This window comes from Vanellus vanellus (assembly GCF_965231255.1).
Source record: "Vanellus vanellus genome assembly, chromosome: Z".
Lineage (NCBI taxonomy): Eukaryota > Metazoa > Chordata > Aves > Charadriiformes > Charadriidae > Vanellus > Vanellus vanellus.
In genome coordinates, this window is record NC_138908.1 from 20450206 (window position 1) to 20470790 (window position 20585).

The following is a 20585-nucleotide window of genomic DNA, read 5'->3' on the forward strand; positions in this document are numbered from 1 at the left end:
TATTTTATTTTTCTTAACTTTTGTACTTCTGTTCTCTTAATGGAAGTCTAGTTAACACTTCCACTCTTAAAACTGTCACTTTTCTTACAGGGTGACTATTGGCCAGTGCACGTGTAAGATATACCTGGAAAACGATAATGTATTTTAAAAGGTTATGGCCAGTGTAAAATGAATGCTAAGTGTTGCATTCTTTTCTGTGGTTTGGTACAAATAATCATGTGGTAATTGTGCTCTGCATTGGTATCTAAAAATACATTTTTCTGTTTCGAGGTCATGAGAGCCTGCCTTAAACATAACAGAATCATGCTACTTGGACAGTGGTAATGAAAAATTTACCATTGGGTTAGTGCTTGAAGAAGACTGCAGTGCTGGCATAATGTGATTCTGGAAGATACACAAATGTTACCAGATCACTTATGTATGTATTGGCTAGTCAGTGTAAGAGCATGTCTGTATGTAATCTTGCGAAGATGCAGCCAGGGAAGTAGGAAGCATTTGTGCATGGTGGTCAACTGCTGCTGTAGAGGAGTGGAGTCTGCTCACTACTCTGGTAATCAGGCTCAGTGGGATATTTATTTTAGCATTTGGAGCATGTCGGGGTTCTCCAGATTGACTGTGGCTTGGTTTGAGAATGTAGCAAAGTCAATTTGAAATATGCTGAATTTCTCTTTTTGTGGTGCAGAGTGCCTTAAGACTTGAGTTTGAACACTTCTTTGTTATAAGGTGCATTATACACAGTTTAATGTTGACTGGTAGAGTAGACATTGCTGTTTATAGCTTTTTCCTTGTTTTCTGTGTTGAAAAGGTGTTTGATAGGCTGAAGGCCAACAATGAAGTTCGGTACTTCAGTGTTCAGTGCTTTTTCTGTAGGTGAAGACAAAAATATTTACAGTAATGAAAATGTGGGTCTTCATCTAATTTCAGTTCAGACCAGCCTGAGTGTGTGTGTGAGAGAGATGAGTGCTCAATGACACCTTTTCAGTTTCTTTATGCAACTCTATTCATGATATAGAATGCATGAGCCTGATATTGGTACTGGAAGGGAGGCTGTCTTTTGTATTTAAGATAGTGATAGGTGATTATTTTTAATGTTTCACTGTGAACCACTAAAAATACTACTTTTATGTGGGAGAAGGCAATGTGGTTTCAGATAGCTGTTGAGATCACCTCTAGCTCATCCCTTGGGCCATCATCGCCCTACCTTCCACTTCAGCCTGCGGAAGAAAATGCAGCACAGTATGGTTTCATCACAGTCTGTCAGCATCTGTGCTCTGCTTTAACTCTTCCCAAGACAAAATTATCATCACTTTATTATGATCTCTTAATACCTTTCTCAATTGGTAGACTAACTTATTTACTAGACTGATATTCTACCATATCATGAGGAAGTATCTCAATAACTAGTCTGCTTGATTGTAGTTCTAGAAGTAAATTGTAGCTAGATTAATGTGAAAAGTGATCATTTTTGTTCATGGATCTTATAGAAACAATCTAAATAACTTATTCTATATTTTTCAAAATATTTTGGGATTGGCATCCTGCACTTCCTGTTATTCTAGGATAAAAATTATGGAAGTCACCAGTGTTTGAAGTGAGTTTGAAAAGAAGATTTTTGCAAGTGTACTTTGAGATACATGTGCAAACTTATTAATTAATTGAATTTTCCCAGTACTTAATTAAAGCAGTAATAATTTACTGGACCTTCAAATTTTGGTATATAATTTCTAAAAGAAGTGCATTATGGTAAGAGTGAAAGTTGAAAACAAAATGCCTGACTGTTAGCTACAGAGTTACTTGCTAACTCAGTTCAGGGTAGTCTTAGTTTTGCATATGTAGACAATGTTTTATGAGTTCTTGTGTGTGTGCCTTTCAGTTGTCTCACTTCATAACCTCTCCATATATCTTGTTAACAGTCATTCAGTACAAATGCAAAGTTAATTTTTTTTAGTAACTTCACATGAATGCTGTGTTGAGCTGTAGTCTTAGCTGATAATTTGCTCTTAAATTTGCTTTCAGTTTTTTTTTTTTGTACTGCTGTCCTGCTTTATTACTTTTGTTCTACTTAGACCAGGGTTATTATGTAGGAGAATAAACAATGAGCAGTTAGTTTAAGTGTTTTTTAATCTCTGTTAAATAGTGAAAATACAGGGCATGTGAACTTAGAAAATCATGCTGTATGCTTAATTTAAAAATTTATTGTTAAAAGCACTTAAACTGAATCAAAGAATGTGTCTGTTGACTGAAGAGGTGTCTGTTCATATGCACTGTTAATCTGTGTACTGATGACAGCTACAGTTTTGTTGTGAGTTATTTGGGGAAAAAGCTGACTCAGTTTCAAGTTCTATTGCTGCCAATATACTTTAACAGGAAGGTTGAACAGCTCAATTATTAATGTGAATGTCCTAATTTTTACATTTAAGTGCATGATGGTGAAAATTACAAATTTAAGTATAGTACAACAAAAACTAAGAAATGTTGCTGGCAGTTTTTCTTGTTTTATGTCAGTCCTTTCTAGCATTTGGCTTATGGAAACGTACAGAATTCTCTCAATTTATATTTAAAGTAATTTTTTCCCCTAGAGGAAGTGCAGGAGATCTAGTAAGAATAGCAGCTGCATAAATTTAAATGTAACTTATAGGTACATATGTTAGTGTTTCTGAGAAACTATAATTACTAACCATAATAATCCTGGAGGTATACAAAAATTTGAATGAGTCTTGGAATATGACACCACACACAAATTTCGGAGATTAATCAGTGTTTTTTGTATGAAATGTAATAGGTGTAAGTGTGAAGGAGGCTTGATGGTACGGTTCACAGAACATTGTGAATGTTAGATATTTGATTTAAAGGCTTACAATAAAAACGCATGTCTAATTCTATTTTAGCAATGCAAATAGCTAGTTTTTAGATCTATTTTAATGGAAAAATCTTACTGTTATATTACTATTTCTTATATTTGCAAACATTCTTATAGTTGTAAATAAGACGTGTATTCTTAAGTGTTGTGGTGCATGCCACCAATATGGCATTTTAGCAGTGCTGAAGGCATATTGCTTAGATAGTGTTTCATTCCATGTTTAGAGTTTTACAGTGCATAGATGGTCATGGTTTCAGCAGTCATGAATTCCAATGTTTCTGGAGATTATATGGCCTTCTGTGTATGCTGCTTTAGTTTTGTGTCTGCATGGTTTTGTGTAGGTGCTTTGGTTCAAGTCAAAAACCACATCTGGCACTATCCTCGATTTTGTAATTGCTTACTTTCAGCAGATTCAGATCCTGTAGTCTTAGTAGGGAATGTTTGTGTGCAATTGTTGAATTGCATCCTTGACAGAGTACTAGCATGAATGTGCCATGGAAGATGGGTATTACTGCAAATCTTCGATCTAGTCAGTTTAGGGTGTTTTGTTTGTGTCCAATAAATTGCCACATGTGAAAATGAAAACTGCACATAAAAGGCGGTGGGGTATAGGAAGCTGAATGTGGAACACCTTGTTCTGCAAGTGCCATCTTCTGTATTTTACTGGCGTTTATGGATCTGATTTAACAGACAACCTAAGCAATAAGATACAACACACATCACATCAGTAGGTGTGTTTTTGGACTGGCTTGGAGGAAACTCTAAAAGGAAAATAATATAAGAAACTGAAAAGCACTGAGAAGCTGCTTATTTTACAAATTTAGGTTGTATTTTATAGAGGTATTTGGCCAAGATATGGCTCAAAATTAAGTCAGACTGGGAACACAAGGTAAAGTACAAGTGGTATTGCCATTGACCTGTGTGCTAGATATTTCTTTGACAGTCAGCCTCTGCTACTTGTTTATCAAATTAATATTTATTTTTTTCTGAATGCAATAATTGAGACTATGTAGTATCTGTGTTAAAGCAAGCAGCTAGAATTTTTCCTTTAAGATATAGATCTGTGTTCATGCTAGTCATTGTGTATATTACGTTAGATAATTGCAGTGAACAGCATGTAGCCTCAGGCTTAAATCAGGTTTGATGCTGAAGTTCTTGAAAAAGATAGTAGCCAAGGTGGATAATGGTCATAAACTCGTGTGGTGGGTTGATCTTGACTGGACATCAGGTGCCCACTGAGCTGCTCTGTCACTCCTCTCCTCAGCTGGACAGGGGAGAGAAAATATATCAAAAGGCTCATGGGTCAAGATAAGGACAGGGAGATAACTCACTGATTACTGTCACAGAAAAAACAGCCTTGACTTGGGAAAAAATTAATTTCACTTATTGCCAATCAAATCTCAGTAGGGTAATGAGAAAATGAAAACTAAATCTTAAAAACACCCCACCCCACTCCACTCCACCCCTTCTGGCTTCTTCCCGGGCTCAGCTTTACTCCTGATTTTCTCTACCTCCTCCCCTGAGTGGTACAGAGGGATGGGGAATGGGGTTTGTGGTCAGTTCATCACACACTGTCTCTGCTGCTCCTTCCTCCTCAGGGGGAGGACTCTTCACACTCTTCCCCTGCTCCAGCGTGGGGTCCATCCCACAGGAGACAGTCCTCCATGAACTTGTCCAACGTGAGTCCTTCCCATGGGATGCAGTTTTTCATTAACTACTCCAGCATGGGTCCCTTCCACGGGTTGCAGTCCTTCAGCAACAGACTGTTCCAGTGTAGGTCTCTTGTGGGGTCCCAAGTCCTGCCAGCAAACCTGCTCCAGTGTGGGCTCCTCTTCTCCATGGGGCCACAGGTCCTGTCAGGAGCCTGCTCCAGTGTGAGCTTCCCATGTCATCACAGCCTCCTTTAGGCATCCACCTGCTGCAGTGTGGAGTTCTCCATGGGCTGCAGGTGAATATCTGCTCCATCGTGGTCCTCCATGGGCTGCAGAGGGGCAGCCTGCCTTGCCATGGTCTTCTCCACTGGAGAGGAATCTGGACGGCTGATGCCTGGAGCACCTCCTCCCCCTTCTTCACTGACCTTGGTGTCTGCAGAGCTATTTCTCTCACATATTCTCGTGCCTCTCTCCCAGCTGCAGTTGCACAGTTGTTTTTTTTCCCCCCCTTCTTAAATATGTTCTCACAGAGGTGCCACCACTGTCACTGATGGGCTCAGCCTCGGCCAGCATCGGGTCCATCTTGGAGCTGGATGGCATTGGCTCTATTGGGCATGGGGGCAGCTTCTGGCATGTTCTCACAGAAGCCACCTCTGTAGCTCCTCCTGCTACGAAAATCTTGCCATGCAAACCCAGTACAACTACAAGTAACTTCTACTTGATTTTCTATATTTTAAAGACGTTTGACAGATACAGTTGTAATCCACCAATAATGTTTTCTTTATTCTAATGTTTTTATCTTGTCATCATTATAGATGAAGTCAGACCTTTAAAAACTTGTCAGCTTTGAAAACTTTCTGGTCATCATGTACCTGAACATGATAGACTAAAGCATTTGAGAGATGAACCAGTCTTGACAGATGACAGAAGTGGTGCTATTAGTAAGTCTGACTTACTAATAATAAAATAATGGAGGGATTGCACTGTATACAGTTATGGAAAAATGACTAATCAGAGGGTATGTGCCCCTTGTTTGATATTTTGATGGTGATTTTGATGATATTTTGATAATATTTATTTTGATTATCTTTATGATGCAAAATTTTTGTCACAGCATGATAACTTATATGGAGTACTTAATACATTCTTCTTGATCTGATATGCACAAGGTGGTAGTCTTCTGTCATTAGCTTTTTCAAGAAATTCTTCTTGAAAATAAGCTCCTACAAGGCGTAGAAGTGTCAGCTCTGTTGTTTTCTCATTTGCTTGTGCTAGCATTAGTAACATATTCAATATGTGGTTTCTTCGTAGGAATTGTTTTTAAGCTGCTTGAAGGTTTTGTGAGGGGTAGTTCAGTGAAAACTAGACAATATAATCCATAAATCCACTTACCTGAGCACACATCAGCTGCAATAAGCCAAAAGTGAGTGAACAGATGAATACACTGCTGTCATCTCTGTATTCCCACTCTTCTGCCAGGATCTCTCTTGTGTGTACCATATGTGACACAACTGTCTGAGTGAGGGCTCCAGTGTCAAACCGTACATTTAATATTAGCAAAGCTTTGTTTCCTATTTTTAGATAAAAAATAAATTCTCATATCTTTTCCAGCACAGCGGTGGATAGTCTTGTGAACTTTTTGGGTGTGTGCGCTCTATTTTGGAGACCACTGGTCTCCAGATATTTTAGGTGGCTAATGAAAATTAACTTTTTTAGAAAAAGAAACTGGAATTCAGGCAGTATTCAAGTAGCCAATTTCACGTCGAGACTGTCTTGATTTTTGCTATGAGTAAAATGGGATTGAAAGTGATACTGGTTTAAAATGGATTTACAATTTTCTGACAGGGCAGTCATATAAAGCATTGTAGACTTTAGCAAATTGAGTCAATTCAAATGGAAGTGTTTTACTTGTGAGCATGTATATCTAAGGATAAGCAAATGTGACTCTCATCTGAAAATAAGGATATTGTATTCAGAGTTATAAACCTAGAAAGGAATTAGATGCTTTAAAGTAATTTAGTGGGAGTATGCAGTAGTATTTTTTTGGCCTCAGGTAAGTTTCTTTGTTGGCAGAACAGTACGAAGTTACTTGTAACTTTATAGAGATATTAGTGTGACAAGCATTGAATTCTGCACATAATTTGGGCGGGGTACTTCTTTTTACAAAGGATTTTTTTAAATGGGTCAGAAAATCTGTCAAACTAATGGAAAGGTTTTGAATAGTAATCAAAGTATATTATTGAGCAAGATACCTAAGTACAGTGACTTACATCCCAGTCTTTCTGTGAAATTTAGTGTCATGCAAGTTCCCAGTATTTCCTTCTTACACCAAAGGGCTTCAATGGTTGAAGCCAGACTAATTAAAAACGGAAATAAAATACATGCTGTTAATTGGTAGTAGGTGTTGGAATATCCTGTCAACAAAAGGGTGAATTCTTCATTTCCTAGAAATGAGTTTCTTTGTTTTTCTAACTTACCTCATTTTTTTTTTTTTAAAGATTTATAGAAAAGAGCTTACATTTGTATCTCTTGTGGGGGGAAAAAAACAGATACTCTTTATTAGTAACATATTAGTTCCTGACTTTTCTTGTAGAGATCTAAAGACCTGAAGAAATAATGCAGATAACAGAATCGTGTTAGGTTATTGTTTTTACATAAAAGCATTAAGACTGTTTTGATTAAAAAACAAAACACACCCCCAAACTTCTAGCACTTTGAACTGTTGATATGAATTGATTTTATAAATGTAGGGAATTTTAGATGTAGTACTCCATATCTGCCTTGCAGAAGTGAGGAACAAGATGTTAAACATAATTTTGGGATATTCTGGAGTTTTCGTGTGATCAGATTGTAGGTGTAAATACTATTCTTGCCATATTAAATAAAATGTTGATCACAGCTGAAACGCTACCTCTCTGCCCTGTATGTATACTGAACAGGAGTTGCTGCGGTGCTTTCATCATATGATGTGATAGAATAAAATGTTAAAGGGTTTTTCTGACATATCCTATAAACGCACTTCTGAAATTGGCAACTCTGTCTACAAATCTGACAAATGCGACAATCTCATTAATACCTTTCTACAAATGTTTCGTCTCTTGCTAGCATGTAGTCATGCAAACAAGTTTTATAAATCCAGACAAAGCCCAGAACTCTTCTGGTTTCTGTATTTTTGAAGTGTATTAAATATTTTAAAATGTTACAAAGTGACACAGAGCAGATGCAGTGGTAGTAGAGGAGACTAACTTATCCTGAGAATATTTTGGAGTTGATGTCTTTAAATGTGCAAATATAAGAATAGAGATTCTCAGAATATGTCTCAGGCCATTAAAAGTGGTGCTCTTTCTTCCAAATTCCCAGTGCTTTTCTTTCTCTATGTGCTCAGGTGGTTTTCTTCTTTTTGGACTTAAATCTCTCTACATCTGTTGGATAACATTAAGATATTTAAAAAAAATAAATAGAAGCTGTAGTCTTCAGAAAATTGAAGAGTTAAACTGGATTTTTAGGGGTTATGTTTTCATTACTCTCACTTGTAGGAAAAGATTAGTGAAAGTGCTGCATTTTTTTTTTTTTATTTTGCTAAAGCAGTTAGCTTTGTTTTGTGTGGGGTGGTTTTTTTTGGTTTTTTTTTTTTTTCTTTGTTTTGTGTGGATCTTTTTTTTTTTTTGGTGTTTTTTTGGGTGTTGTGGGTGTGTGTTTTGTTTTGTTGTTTTTTTTTTTTTTTTTTTTTTTCCCCAGAGCTGTAGTGGATACAATTACAATCTGTGCCCTGAGTACAAGTAGCAATGTAGTAAGGTATGAAAAACTTGAGACTTGATGTACCTCAAAAAACCACGCAGAGTTAGGGATGTTTTAATTTTTAAGCTAACATTTATTTTATCTACAGAGAAGGAAGGCGAAATCCAGTGTTTCATTAGGGTATTCTGAAAATAGATTTTACAGTTCTGTATAATACAGTGTTGTAACAATGGACACTATAGAAGGTCCCATGGAAGACAAAGTATGTTTTTAGAGTACTGAATATTTAGAGAAAATGAGATACAGAGGATACATACTGAAGACAAAAAATTATCTGGAATATGTAGCTTCCTTAAGTGAACAGAATTTATTCTGCTGAATAAGGAAGAGATCCTGTGCATATGAAGAAGTGTGAGATGAATATTTTTTCTAAGTAAAAAAAATGACACAACTAAAACTTATAAATTTTTGTTTGTTATATAAAATTTTAAATGTGAAATTGTGTTTTATTCAAAGATCTTTTTCTTTTAAATAATTTTAATGATTTGACAGTAAGAATAGAATTTAATGGATTCATTCTGGACATCAATTTCTGAAAAAATTTAAGAGTGGTGTCTGGTGTGATACTTCAGAAGTGAAATCAGCATGAATCTTTGTCATAGGTTCCCTTTGAGACTTCTTAAAAACTACCTTTGTCATCTGTTCTTACAATTACATGTAAAAAATCCTGGTCCTTCTTGGTTTTAGTTAATAAATCTCAATCTACCATACACTTTACTAGAAATCTAAATTAAAAAAAAGCAACAACTTCCTGCTCTGTGGTGTTTAGATTTTTAATGGACTAACTCACACTTAAGAAAAATGTTTTCTTTTATGTGCTGTCTAAACAGAAACCAAAAATAATGGAGGAAGAGAAGCCTTACAGTGTAAATTTAAGTAAAAAATGCTTGTATTTGGGGAAAAAAAATACCAACAAGTGATGACTATAACAATTTGTCATCTATAGTATTTTATGTTGATGGTGCATCTAAAATTTGACTTAATGTCTCATTAAACTTGAGGATTCATTAATCTCTTTTTTGGATTTTTAGGTGATTTCTATAGATAACAAGGTGGTTTTATTCCTGAATGTAGGTTTATCATAGCCTTAATTTAAAAAGTTTAAATGCCTATTTTATTTGAAAATGAGCCTATTTAGACCTCTCTTCATACCTTTTTAAAAATCTATTTCAATTTACTGTTATAAAACCTAACAGATAGTTTCTGAATTTTATTTTATATAAAAAGCTTTAGATCTTTCACAAGTCAAACATGTAATATTCATAAAATATTTAATTAAACTGGTATTACCTTTATTACTCCTGTTTTATCTTTTAGCTGTAGCTTTTATGAGGTTTTATTGTTGGTTTTCTGTGGAAAAATGTATTTTTAACTTCAGATCAACTTGAAATCTGGTAGGAATTTTATTGGTATGTTCATTAATCTTACTTAACCGCTTATTATTTTGTATCTTCATTTTACAGATGGAATACCTCAGGTTTACTATTTTGGCCCATGTGGCAAATATAATGCTATGGTGCTAGAACTACTTGGACCTAGTCTGGAAGATTTATTTGACTTGTGTGGTAGGACATTTTCTCTTAAAACCGTTCTTATGATAGCCATACAGTTGGTAAGTAGAATAGATGTTAATTTGAGTGTTTATTAGAATAACTAAGTCTTCAATGGATTAAATCCCTGTTTCACTTAAGAGATTTGCACTTCCTGTGTTTTAAATTGGTGTTGGTGGTTTCTAAAGAGCCTGTGATGAAGTTTTATCAGGAAGACTGTCTTATGTCATTTTCATTTACTTTGTTCTAGTTTTTCAAGAATCATTGCATTATTGTAGCTTCATTGTGTCTTCTGAGTTCTCATAATCATGACCTGAAATCATGAATTTTAGTTTGACATACTCAATTAAAAAGAAAACCTTAATGAAATAAAAATAATTTTAATCCATGAGAGCAGTTGGATGACAGGACTCCGAAATCCATAAATATCTTTCCTGGGCATTCTTGGAAACAAAGCAAGCAAACAAAAAAACTCCCTAAACCCTTCCACAAATATGAAAATAGTGTAAAATTATTCAATGAAGGATTTTTACTTTTTTTTTTTTTACAATTTTCTGATTTGGTTTCTGCCTGAGGGTTGGTAGAAGTAGAAAGATGGAGAAAGATAAATAAGGCTTTGCATGTTTACCTTGATACAGTGTATTTTAAATAAGTCATTATGAAATACTAATATTACTGAAGCTCAACTTCCCTCAATAGTTATATTTTTAACTATGAAGGGTAAAAACTGTTTAAAACACAGCTGTAATTGGATGACAGGCCTGTAGCTAAAACATATAGACATTTCAGCTTATTAAATCCAAAATGACAAAGTTCATTTTTTTAAAAATGCTGAAATCATCACAGATCCAAAGATCATCTTTATTTAATACTTGCTGTTGCTTTCTGAATATATAAATTTTGATAAAGTGATCTAGCTCGAATGCAGGTTATATGCACATTAGTGAACTTTCAGTGCTTCTCTCATCTATATCTTTAATATGTAATAGATCTACATGGAACTTTGCTGCTCACTGCTGGATGATGCAATTTCTGGTTATAGATTTAATGTGCAGAAAACATACTTGGTGCCAGCTATTCTTAAGAAGATAAATTCTGTTATATACTGATTCATGTCTAATGTCCAGTGTGAAAATTTACAATACATGATGTGATGTATCTGCTTAGGGGATGTGCTAAATTTTTCATTGACTTTAACTGGGGATACCTTGTTAAGAGCAATAGCCCTTTGGTTTTAAAGTGTTAGAAGGGACGATTTCCTCCAAATATAAAGTCAATGTAAGATATTTAGCTTCTACCACAATTTAATGTGGCAACCTGAAGCTTAAACTAAACTTTCTGTCGTTTTTTTTTCCCTTTTGTTAAAGATTTCTCGTATGGAATATGTCCATTCAAAGAACTTGATATACAGAGATGTAAAACCTGAGAACTTCTTAATAGGACGACCTGGAAACAAAACCCAGCAAATTATTCATATTATAGATTTTGGTTTGGCAAAGGAGTATATAGATCCAGAAAATAAGAAGCACATACCATATCGAGAACACAAGAGCCTTACAGGAACAGCTAGATACATGAGTATAAATACACATTTAGGAAAAGGTACGTGTGCTTTTTAAGTGCAGAAACAAGAATTCAACAGCTGTCATTTGTCTGAAATCATCTTGTTTTCAAGTTGTAATTTTTCTTGTCTATAGTCATTAGGAACTGCAAGGTTTGTGTACTGTGTAAAATTATAGTTTGTCCTTATGGAAATAGTATTTATGGGAATAAGGTTCTCTGGGTCTCTAATCATCATGGTCATGCCTCAGCAAATAGTTATGTTATTTTTGTTAGATAACCATAAAAGAAAGATGAGGTGTATCTTTCTGTATCATAACATCTTCGCGTTAGAAGTATACCATGGTGGGGTGGGCAGGAAATAGATAAGCTTATTAAAAATATCAAACTGAATAGATTGCAACAACATAAGTTTTCAGTGCTACCTTGCCAGTTTTTTGATCCCTTTGAAATGCACCATGTAGTGGAACAAAAATAACTTATATTTGGTGCTGATTTCTTGATTATTTTTTTTTTTTAATGCTTATACTGCTAATGAGGCTTTGTTAGAGTAATTAAAGGTTATGCTAGTATTGTAAATATGATGAGCTAAAGATATGCCAGGATATATATGGAGGTAAGTTGTTATAAATTTAGCTGGAAAAAGGTCTGTGAACTCTCAAAACAGTTTTCGTTTAGTCCAGTTATATATAAGTCTTCTAATGAAAACAGGTTTGACACCTTTGAATTTGTGTAAAGCAGTTGCATGTCATTGCATGGTAATCACTAATTAGGTTGCTCTTTGAATTGGTCATAAAATTGTTGCACAATGCTTACAGTTCAAAGGTACTTCCTGTTAATATGGCAAATGAGAAATCATTCACATTTTCCAGATAGTAATAGGTGTTTTAGCAATAAAATCAGACCATAATAGCTTGTGGTTAGCAGCTGTAGCTGATGAAATGTTAATGTGTAGAATCATAGGATCATTCAGGTTGGAAAAGACCTTTAAGATCAAGTCAAATCGTAAACTTAATACTGCCAAGTCCACCACTAAACCATGTCCCTAAGTGCCACACCTACATATCTTTTAAGTAGCTCCAGGAATGGTGACTCAGCCACTTCCCCGGGCAGCCTGTTCAAGTGCTTGAGAACCCTTTCTTTGAAGAAATTTTTCCTAATATCCAATCTAAACCTCCCCTGATGCAACTAGAGGCCCCTTCCTCATACTATCACTTGTTACGTGGGAGAAGAGGTCGACCCCCACCTGGCTACAACCTCCTTTCAGGCAGTTGTAGGGAGCGATAAGGTCTCCCCTCAGCTTCTTTTTCTCCAGGCTAAACAACCCCAGTTCCCTCCACCACTCCTTCTAAGACTTGTGCTCTAGAACCATGACCAGCTTCATTGCTCTTCTTTGGAGGCAGTCCAGCACCTCAAATGTAGTTAAATGTAACGTATTTTTTTATAATAAGGTCATAATAGATTTTCTTTAAAGGATAATAATAAAGCATGTGTGTTCAGATGTTACTTTGTCTGTAGGCAAATTTTTTTTTTACTTCGTCAGTATGACGCTCTTCTGCCTCTTTCTGCTTTTCTTTTGGTGCCTGCCTTAGTCTCAAAATAAATGGGGATGAAAGACTTGTCTAACTTTCTTGACTTCTAAACTGGCTTCATATGTCTTTTCTACGAAAGTGTAGGGAAAGTATATATACAATTACTGTTTAGTACATTGCATGGCAAATGCAGATCTGTGTTTGCAAAATATTGTTCAGCAGCACTTCAGAAGAGCAAACTTGGGAAGTTTGCAGCATCTCCAGGCAAGGTAAAGAATGTGGAGCTTTTTAAAATTAAACAAAACCTGCAAGTCTTCAAAACAGACAGGAGGAAGACTTAAGCAAGTACATTTAATTGATGACAAGAAGATGATATTTTTCTATGTTCACATTTCAAAAGGGTATTGATTTCACATGGCCAAACATGACTTTATAATATAAAATCAGTTTTGAATTGTATTTCATGACTTGGATGTCTGCATCCTCTGGCTTCTTTGTTTCTTCACAAGCAAATCTGAAGGATTTAATTTTATGATGTTCAAGCCAATTCTGCCATTCATTCCAGATTTTGGCATGAGTTGATCTTCCTTTCTCCACACAGATTCCTAAAACAACCTCAAATTTCTCCATTAAGTAGGGACAAAAAAGCAGATGTAACTGTGGCTCTGTTATGTATCCATATATAAGATAATCTGTGCATATAAGGTCCCCAGATTTATTAGAAGTGTCTGATTCAGGGATTTCTGACCACACAATTGCTGAAAGACAATCCCAGTCATTTGAGTTTTAAATTTGCGTACTGTACTCCTAAATTTAAATAACTTTTTACATATTTACACACTGCATATTTTTTTAGGGAAATGGAAAAAGTGCTGCTTAATGTGTAACTGTTGTGCCTTTGTATCTGATACCTGATTTTGGAGGCAGCCTTCTGAGTTGTTTTTAAAATCTTATTTACAGTCCCACATCCTAGAAACATCTTCCCGGGGTGACTACCTTCTTTATATACATGCTTTTATGGGGAAGTTCTGAAAATGAGACAAAATAATAGTTGCTTCCCTTTTTAAAGGAGGGAGATTGGGCTCCTGTGCTTGTCTTTTCAGTGTTTTGGAACTGCTTCTGTAGAAAGTGTAGAATTCACTAAAGTAAGTAAAAGACATTTGAGATAGTTTCTACTGAGTATATGAAGCACTGGTATAGTTCTTTGTACTTATACATCAGGAATGCACAAATTTCAACAACGCTTTTTGTCAAAGAAACGCATTTGATGTCTAGAATATAAACAAGTCTTGTGAAAAGCAATTGAGACTCTGGGCTCTGTGAGCATCCTGGAATACGGTTTGCTTGGCTAAGCTTAGTAAGTGGGTTCATAGCTAATAGAGCAGCTAGTAAACAGTTACCCAGTTTGCTTTTTTTTTTTTTTTTAAGACTAAAGCTTTTGTACATGAAAAAGTTAAAAACATATAAAATTTAACTGTCATGTTGTAGTTGAGAATGTAGGTGAGAAATGTCTTCCTTCTGCTGGCAAGTTGAATCTTCATAGTTTGAGGGAAAATTTTTTTTCATTGTTGTTGCATCCTTCCTTTTCTGAAAATATAAACAAGTTCTGGAAGCATCCTTCTTTCAAATAAGCAATTTGTGAACCAGGTTGACATGGAGAAAATAGCTGAGGAGTAGAAGGGCCTAAGTTTTGAACTTTAAGTACTTAAATATCACTGGTTTCCATATTTAGATCCTAAGACATTCTGTCCTTCTCAATTTTTTTCAATACTTGAAGTATGTCAGTGTCTTTGTATACTTTTCTACTCAGCTCTTCACTGATGAGCAAGATTTTTTTTAAGCAAAAATAATCTTTATAAAACAGTATGAATAGTGATTCCTTTGAAAGATATACTAATGTGCACTTTTGCATAGTTAGTGTCTGTAAAGTCCAGTAGTGGACTGCTAATTGCAGAATGGTTGAAACTGGCAAGGACCTCTGGAGGTCGTCTTATGCTCAAGCAGGGCCAACCTAGAGATGGCTGTCCAGGACTGTGTCCAGACGACTTTTGAGTATATCCAAGGAGAGGGTCTCCAAACCTCATTCGGCAACCTGTGCCAGTAGTACATGTTCCTGTAGAATATACAGAGCAGAAAACTTTCCTTCCTTTCTCACCACGTCAAGTTGTTACTGGTTTAGTAGTTGCAGTTGGAAGTTTGTCAGATGGATAAAAGGTTTATTAATTAACTTTTATTTAGTATTTATTAGAGCTAATGGCAATGAGCTTAAACTAATTTTTTTTTCTTGTTACTGTTTTACAGTTTTGTAAGAGTAGGAATCCTTTTCTTTTTTCAGTTAAATTTATTTCCACAGTGGCATTGAAACCATATCTGAGAAGTAGCCCACTAGAACACTTTTTCACCTTTCCCCCATGTTAGAAATGAAATACAGTATGCCAGCTTTATTTCAGCAGTTCCTTTCGTGTTTGAAAATAGAAGGAGACTCCTATCTGTATAATACAGCAGTATTTACTATAGTGTTATGATGTTCTAGTTATGGCCACAATGATGACAAATTTGTCATGACTGCAGTTCTTGTCATCATTGATGTCAGTGGGTTTTGAAATTCATGATAAGAAGTGTTCTCTTAATTAAAGCAGCATAATAGCATATTCCAGGTAATTTAAATATAATGAAAGTCCTCCCACCCCACTTACCCATCCAAAAATGCATTGTGTATGAAGCTGGCCTTAATTCTGTATGCATTCAAATAATATGTCCAAAAAATACCTGAACTGTTGTAAACTTGTCATGTTTGCTAGATTTATTATTCTTCACCAAGTAATGACTGAAACTACATTGTTACTAAGACATATTAGAGCCAAAGAGCTTTAAGATTAGATTAAATGATTTTTCATTTAAAGAGTAACAACATAAATACTAGTATTTCCTGATAGTATCATGAATATTTAACACCAGGAATGCTTTTAAAAACTCGATAGCAGTGTTTAGGCTTCCTAAACATAACTTTTATAACACATGTTACTCAAGTTAAGGAAGCATTCACTTTATTTTTCAGGCATGGTGTATAAAGTTGGTGTCAGCTTAAGATGATACAACCAACTTTAAAATTAAATAAGCTTTTTTAGTTGTTAAATATGAGACTGTATCTCCCTGTATCATTTAAGAAAATAAACTAATGTGTAAATTACTTGGTAATTACTTGAAGAACACAACTGAATTTTGAGGGGATTACATGTCTGTTATTAGCGCAGAAACAGTAAATGACACTTTCTTCTTCAAGGGAGGCTTTTCCACTCCTTAGGTAGAATCTTGATCCCTGGTTGGACAGGTTTATTTTTGTCGAATAGTAACTTGTTTAATATGTATGAAAGTTCTGACAAATTTAACTTGTGTGTCATGATTAGTTCTGTACCCTTCAGCGTAATACAAAGCCGTGAGGAAGTGTGGGTAAGTGTATGTACTGGCTCTGCCAGCAAAGGTGGCTGTGACAAAGCTAATACTCTTTTCAGTAGCTTGTCTCACTTTACTGTAGTAAGTCTCCTTTTTGCAGGAGACTCTCAAATATATGGATAATTCTTAAATGCAGGTGGGAAAAAAAGTGTGGAATGCCTTTATGAAATCTTTGCAGTGATGTTGCTAAACCATGCAAAGGAGTATCAACCTCATGTACTAATTCTGCTTCAGTTCAATCTCAGAGCAGTGTTTATTTCTGACCTCATTATTTGGAGGCATTTCTTGGGTGACAGGGAACTATTTGTCATGATCTTTTGAGTCTAACAGACATTGAACAGTATGAATGTGGCTCTTGCTTTCATAGCCTCTTGTTTATGCAGAGTTGTTTTTTTCTGTCTGTTCTGTGATTCCCCTCCAAAAATGTAGTATTTCTTTAAATTGTTCCAGTGAGACATAGAGAACACTGAAGCTCTTCAAGCTCTGCTGTCCCTTTGGTTGCAGAGGCAGTGGCATATAGGATACATTCAGCACTGAAATACTGTAGTAAGAAAATTTTTAGGGTAATATCTTTAGTCAATAGATAACTTACCTAGCAACTTCAATAGTTTGACAGCAAAACTAATTCATGTATTATTGCTTCTTGACTATCCAAGGTGTCATCTGACCCTTCTAAAAAAAAAATGCATGTTTTCAGTAAAGAGGGAGACTCAGGTTCACACTCTATAATAGGTTGATTTCAAGTATGCATTGATTGAACTGTAGCTTGTTCTCCCTTAGTACGTATGATTAAGAAAGTATGTTGTCCTTTGATCAAAAATACGTTTCAGGATCCATAGTGTTTAAAACTGTCATAACAAGTGCATAGTAACTAGAAAAACTTTAAATGTTTATGTATGCTTATTCGAAACTTGCACAAAATTACCAAGACTTACTCTTTTGAGGTTTATATAGAAGGTGAATTATAGTTACTGAATATTGTGTAGCCAATTATTTCAATAATATTTTGTTCCAGAAACATATATTTGATCAAATGTTTCCAGTAGTTTTATCCCAAGCTGGGAGTTTGTATCTGTTATATTCTGATTGGGAGCTTAAAGACAAAAATCTGTGTCTGTAGAAATTGTACAATTTTCTGTATCTCCTGGAAATCTGAATTAGTAATTATTTTGGGCTTTTCCTAAATTCAGAAAAACAGCATACTGAATTGTTGTCTAAGTTATTTGGCTGCAGGAAGTGTAATCACATGAAGTTGTAATTGCTATAATATGACTGTCTCTAATGATCTCTGGGGAACAGCCAATATCCTTGGTTGTATTGGTCTTTTCTTGGTAGTGCTTAATTATTGAAGAGGCAGAGGTTAGTTATCTTACAGTGAGTGCCTGAGACTCTTTTGGAAATGAAACAATTCTGGTCTTCAGTGCTAATTGAAAAGTCAAATGAAGGCAATTTGTTTAAGCAGTATTTATCTTCAAACAAAACCAATCCCCCCCCTCCCCCCTTACCTTTATAGTAGATCTACTGTGCTTACCAGAGCTGTCATACATTCTAGATTTAAAATTTGTTTTCTTGGAGCATACTTTTTTGTATTCTGACCCAGCAAAAAATAATTCTGCATTGGATCAATTCTAATGCTTTTCTTATAAGAACAATAAACGTTTGGACCTAAAATTGTATTAGCCTAAATCCTGGAGTTTTTCCAGAAACTCAAAAGAAAAAACTGTTTTCTGCAGTTACAGGCTGTGCTTTGTGGTGATGGCCCTCCAGGAGTCCTCACAACTTTCACTTGTCACTGAGCCAGTGGTGGAGGATGAAGTAATTTTCCAGACCTAGGACCCTCATAGGAATAGGAAGTTCACTAGTCTCCTTCTCCTATCCACTCAATTATCACTGGATCTCAGGGTCAAAATTATAGCTGTCCTAGATAAATATCCTTTTCTGTATAAACTAACCTTATAAATCATAAATTACATGAAAAAAATCTTCTGATACAAACTGAGCTAAAGAAATCTTTGGTCTTTTAATTAAAGGTATAACTGAAAATAGGATTTTTTCGATAAAGTCCACATTATTCTTAAGCACACATTGCATGCCATACTGTTATGATAAAATTGGCGTGCAACTTCATTTCTATGAACCAGAGTCATTAACTTCATGTTTCATGATTTTGTTCAGGAAGAGATGTTATTCTTTCCCTCAAGTTATATTATGGTATGGAATTATATCATTTTAGTAAGATTACAAACTCCAGGTGATGACTTCTAAATTTTTTTTTTTGCTGAATTTTATAGACTGACAGTTCAGGAAATGTAGATTGTCACTTTCCATCTCCTTTGTGATTACAGTAATGAGTCTGTGTATCAAACCATGTAATCATCCTGATAACTAATACTGCGTTTCCTGATCCAGACAGATATTATGTTTCTCCTGTTTCAGCATTCCTATACAAACAGTAAAACTTTCTTTGGAGGGGTAATGCAGTGCCAATCATGGATGCTTACTGAAGACAATGTCGTTTTTTTGACCTGTTACAGTTACTTTATTATGTATGCTAAAAAAAGATAATTTCTGGAGATAGCCTGCTGAATGAGGTTCTAGTTCTTTTTGAAATCAACCTATTTGAATCGAGATGATTGATTTATCTATAGCTTATGAACTAAATAACAGGTATTAGTTTCTTACTAATTTAGCTAGCTTCAGGTAACCTTGAGAGACAGGAGACTGTGTGCCCTAAAGCTTTATTGTGTGTTTGTCATCTTATGATTGTATTACCCTTTAGGCAACAGATTGTCTCTATCTCATTAAATTGTGATGCACTAGGATCGGCATACATCAGCAGCCCTTCCTCCAGCTGATGCTTGAAATCTTCTTGTGTTCCTATACTAGTCCACGGCTAGGTGTTTTTTCCAGTTTTCAGAGGCCCTTCTTCCCACAATAGGAATATAATCTTTGGTTTGCCTGTTTCTCAGGCTTATCTTGAAGAATTCCACACATAGGAAAGGATATTTTACTACTAACTTTTAATTACTCCAAAGTGCCCAGTGAAGAACTCAAATGGATTCTACACAGGAAAACCCTTCCCCCAAAATTAAAACAAACAAACCCCCTTTCCCCTGAGAGATTCTTGAGGGCATTGTGAATTCAGATGGTGTATCCTAGAACTAGTTCCCACAGAAATATCTCCAATGGTCCAAAGCTCGTTTACAAAAAAAAAAAAAAAAAAAAAAACAAACCAAAAACAAACAAAAAACCCAAACAAAAACAAAAAACCCCAAACCTCTTAATTAGAAATCATTTCAGGGTAAAGATTGAAAGTTTCTCCTTTCATAGAGAGGACTTTCAGTGAAGGAGCAATTACGTCAATAAGATTTTTTTTTTTAGTAGTCTTATTTTTTAAAAGAAGAGGTTCACTTTTCATCAGCATAACCTGTAGAAGTTAATGTAAAAGAGTGGAATTATTGCCCTTTAGCGAAGACCAAATAGAACTTTCCAATACATTTCTGTGGGCCATACCTTAGTGTTGCCCATAGATAGGCCATCTGTTGTGCACATGTAACATTTTTGTATGCTTTGCCACCATCTTACCACTGATCTGGGTTACATAGAACAAACACTGCACTCCACAAAACACTTGTCATGGGCAGTGCCCATGAAGTGCTCGTTATCTCCAAGTCCACCCTATCTCATGAAGATCACCGGATTTCTGCATGCCACTGGAGTCAGCTTTTCCAGCATGTACTGAAACCTGTCAGGCACAGAACTCTACTGGTTATTCCTGCTTTCTCCTTGACCTACGTGGTTGCATCAGGATAGCATGTGGTCAGCATGCTGGGTTGGCAGAGAAGTTCAAGTAAGACCAGATTTTCTGGAGGGCACCCTCTGAGAAAGGTGGCAGCAGTGAATAGCAAGAATGGTGGAGTGGACACAAACAAGAGGAGTGTTGGCAAGGGAAATGGAAACATGGAAACAAGTGAAGGAGAAATGACTGTGAAAGAGCCTTGTATGGCTGGCAGATGTGTGAAGAAGTAAGGGGCTAGGTGTAGCCCATGGTCTGAATTACCATGCATTTTTTTTGGTATTTTCTTATTCTTTTGCTAGTATGTGTTTACTCAGTGTTCAAATGAGAAAATATGGGGGAAAAAAGACAGAGTAATAAGTAAATTGTTCTCTTTATATGAAG

At 35.5% G+C, this 20585-nt stretch overlaps 1 protein-coding gene across 4 annotated transcripts in view; it reads left to right on the forward strand.

Moving 5' to 3' along the window:
* Positions 1 to 20585, forward strand: part of CSNK1G3 (casein kinase 1 gamma 3) — a 63553-nt gene that overhangs the window by 17014 nt on the left and 25954 nt on the right. For all 4 annotated transcript variants that reach the window (XM_082497900.1, XM_082497901.1, XM_082497902.1 and 1 more), the window contains exons 4-5: positions 9774 to 9922; positions 11228 to 11462. In XM_082497900.1, coding sequence (XP_082354026.1) covers positions 9774 to 9922; positions 11228 to 11462 — 384 coding nt within the window. The remainder of the gene's footprint in view (positions 1 to 9773; positions 9923 to 11227; positions 11463 to 20585) is intronic.